At 35.5% G+C, this 2381-nt stretch overlaps 1 protein-coding gene and 1 long non-coding RNA gene across 2 annotated transcripts in view; one reads left to right on the forward strand and one right to left on the reverse strand.

The window, feature by feature from the left end:
• The window catches only part of si:dkey-103g5.4, a 37633-nt gene extending 36643 nt beyond the window's left edge, over nucleotides 1-990 (forward strand). Inside the window, exons 32-34 of the mRNA XM_005915823.3 lie at nucleotides 223-369; nucleotides 580-765; nucleotides 866-990. Coding sequence (XP_005915885.2) covers nucleotides 223-369; nucleotides 580-765; nucleotides 866-982 — 450 coding nt within the window. The 3' untranslated portion in view covers nucleotides 983-990. The remainder of the gene's footprint in view (nucleotides 1-222; nucleotides 370-579; nucleotides 766-865) is intronic.
• On the reverse strand, nucleotides 881-2283 carry LOC121814073. Its single transcript, XR_006054044.1, has 2 exons — nucleotides 2068-2283; nucleotides 881-1723 (listed from the first exon to the last, which is right to left on the reverse strand). It is a non-coding gene; the product is annotated as an uncharacterized LOC121814073 (long non-coding RNA).
• Between the last annotated feature and the right edge of the window lie 98 nt (nucleotides 2284-2381).

Consider the following 2381-nt stretch of genomic DNA (forward strand, 5'->3'; position numbering starts at 1 on the left):
CTGTCCCACATTCAGTGATTTCAGTTCAGTTCAGTTCAGTTTTATTTATAAAATTTCAAATCACAACAGCAATCGCCTCGAAGCGCTTTGTGCTCTAAGGTAAAGACCTTACGTCATATATATATATATATATATATATATATACACACACACATATATATATATATTAAATGTTCCAATTAAATCTAGTTTAGAGTGTAAATCTCTGGTGTATGTTGACAGGAAGCCGCAGAAACTCTCTTTGTCCGTCGCCAGAGGTTGCTCTCAGTTGGAGGCTTCTCTCTCCTGCTACTCCATTGTCTGTCCCATATCAAAATTAAAGACATGAGCTCTGACTCCAGTTCTGCCTTCCAGAGACTTTTTTTCAAGGTGCAAACACACTAAGTGTGCATGAATTAAATTATTTTATTTTATTTTTGATATAAAATAGGCCTTTAATGAGCTTTGATTTCGCTTTAAAGCCAAACTTTACATTTCAGGTTACCTATTGTTTGATTCTAGGTTGGATGACTTTTGCTCTATGGCAGTGTTTGTTGTAATTAATTAAACTAATTTAATTTACTTCATGCCATGTCATAGGTACTCCAGGAATGTCTGGGTGAGCTCTTTCAGGCTAGACTGGGTGCCTCTTCATCTGAACAGGATGCCAGTTTGTGTGTTTGGTATCAGAACCAAGATGCTTCAACAAGGAACATGAATGAGACTCATGCTGCCTCACTGCTTCAGAGACTTCACAAACCAAGCAGAGGATTGCTCTCTGAAGATGTAAGTATATAATCTATCTGTCTGAGAGAGTGAGTGTATGAGTGAGTGAGTGAGGGACTTTGACTGTTTTTTTGTGTCTGATTTTGATTTATACAAACAGGAAATTGAGAAACTTCAGAGGAAGCACAGAGAAACATCTTTATTCTCTCATCTTGAAGAACTTCTGAGAGAGAAGAGTTCTGAAGCCACAGAAAAAGCTGAAGACCAGCCTGGTTGAACATAGTGCATGCGTTTCACATTTTCATGATAATGTTAAATATATAGGAAAATCTCAAATCTATTTAAGAAATAAATACAATAAAGGCTAAATTTACTATGTGTCTGACAAACTGTGCATTTATTATAATGCATTCTGAAGGAGTTGTACAAACAGAAAAACAAATCTCTGAAATAAGATTATAAACGGTAAATGCAATGAGACCAACAATAACAGTATCGACAATAAAACTTTAAAAAGTTCATATTGTGTTTTATTATGCCAAATTTATGGGGGGCTAAATATTTATTTTTTTCCTTCTCAGTTTTCTTTAAGAGATTACTTGAAAAAAAATCTAAGCAAATTAAGCAATAAAAAAAAAAAAAAAAAAAAATCAAGTTTATGCACATGAAAATCAAAACTTAATTGAGGCTTCTCATTTGACAACAACTTTTGGCTTGCACCATGAAAGCAAAGAATTGTTTTGCTTTTTACTGGTAACGTACACGCCACACATAAAGACGTCAGTCCATATCTAGTGGTGAACGTTGAAGAGCGAAAGCAGAGGGCATAAAATGGCTGGAATTGCAGTGCGCCTTCTGGGAAATACCAGAAGCTTCACTTTTGTTCAGTAAATTTGATGGAGACATAAATGATGATAATAATTATTCCACAGATGAGTCCGGCGATGTTCAGCGTCTTGGCTGTTTTTGATGCATCTTCAGCTCTGTCGATGTCTCCGCGTCCATTTGCCGACTCTACCTTTGAAAGACAGAAATCAAAACGATTCAATTTAATTTCAGTTTTCTAGAAGAGAGTTTACTTGAAGTAAAAAAATAAAAGTAAAATTTCTGCTGCTGAGCAATTCAGTTTTACTTTTGGGACACAACTAAAGTAACAGTTGTTTAATCCCAGCAAACCAGACTTTTCTTTTTTAATCGATGCCCCAGTAATATTTTTTTTTAAATAAAATGTAAATTTTTTTCCCGTCCACTTTCAATATCTTTTTATCAGAAAATATATTATGCTGCAGAATACTAAAAATTGGTTTGAATGTGTGCAGGAGTACATATAAAAAAGTTTAGTGTTCAGTATATATTACCTACCTTGCTAGAATAGATAATAGCTGCAATCCCGAGAGGCAGACAACAGCAAAAAGTATTAAAGATGGACCATCCAAGATAGGATGAAGGAGGAGTTTGGCGTACTTCCATTGTATCCCTCTGTCAACTTCAAGTTGATGAGAACTATGATTCACTGGCAAATGTAAGTGGCTGGTGGGGGTTGTGACTCGCATCATTTTATCGGGGAAGGTGCAGGGTGTGGTTTGAGTGAATATTCAGTGTTGACGAATGAACTGTATTATCTTCATCATTGTGATATGAACATATCACAGTGAAGACAGCCCGAAGGATATTCC

This window comes from Haplochromis burtoni, unplaced genomic scaffold, assembly GCF_018398535.1.
Source record: "Haplochromis burtoni strain Fernald_Lab_line unplaced genomic scaffold, NCSU_Asbu1 Contig_15, whole genome shotgun sequence".
Taxonomy (NCBI): domain Eukaryota; kingdom Metazoa; phylum Chordata; class Actinopteri; order Cichliformes; family Cichlidae; genus Haplochromis; species Haplochromis burtoni.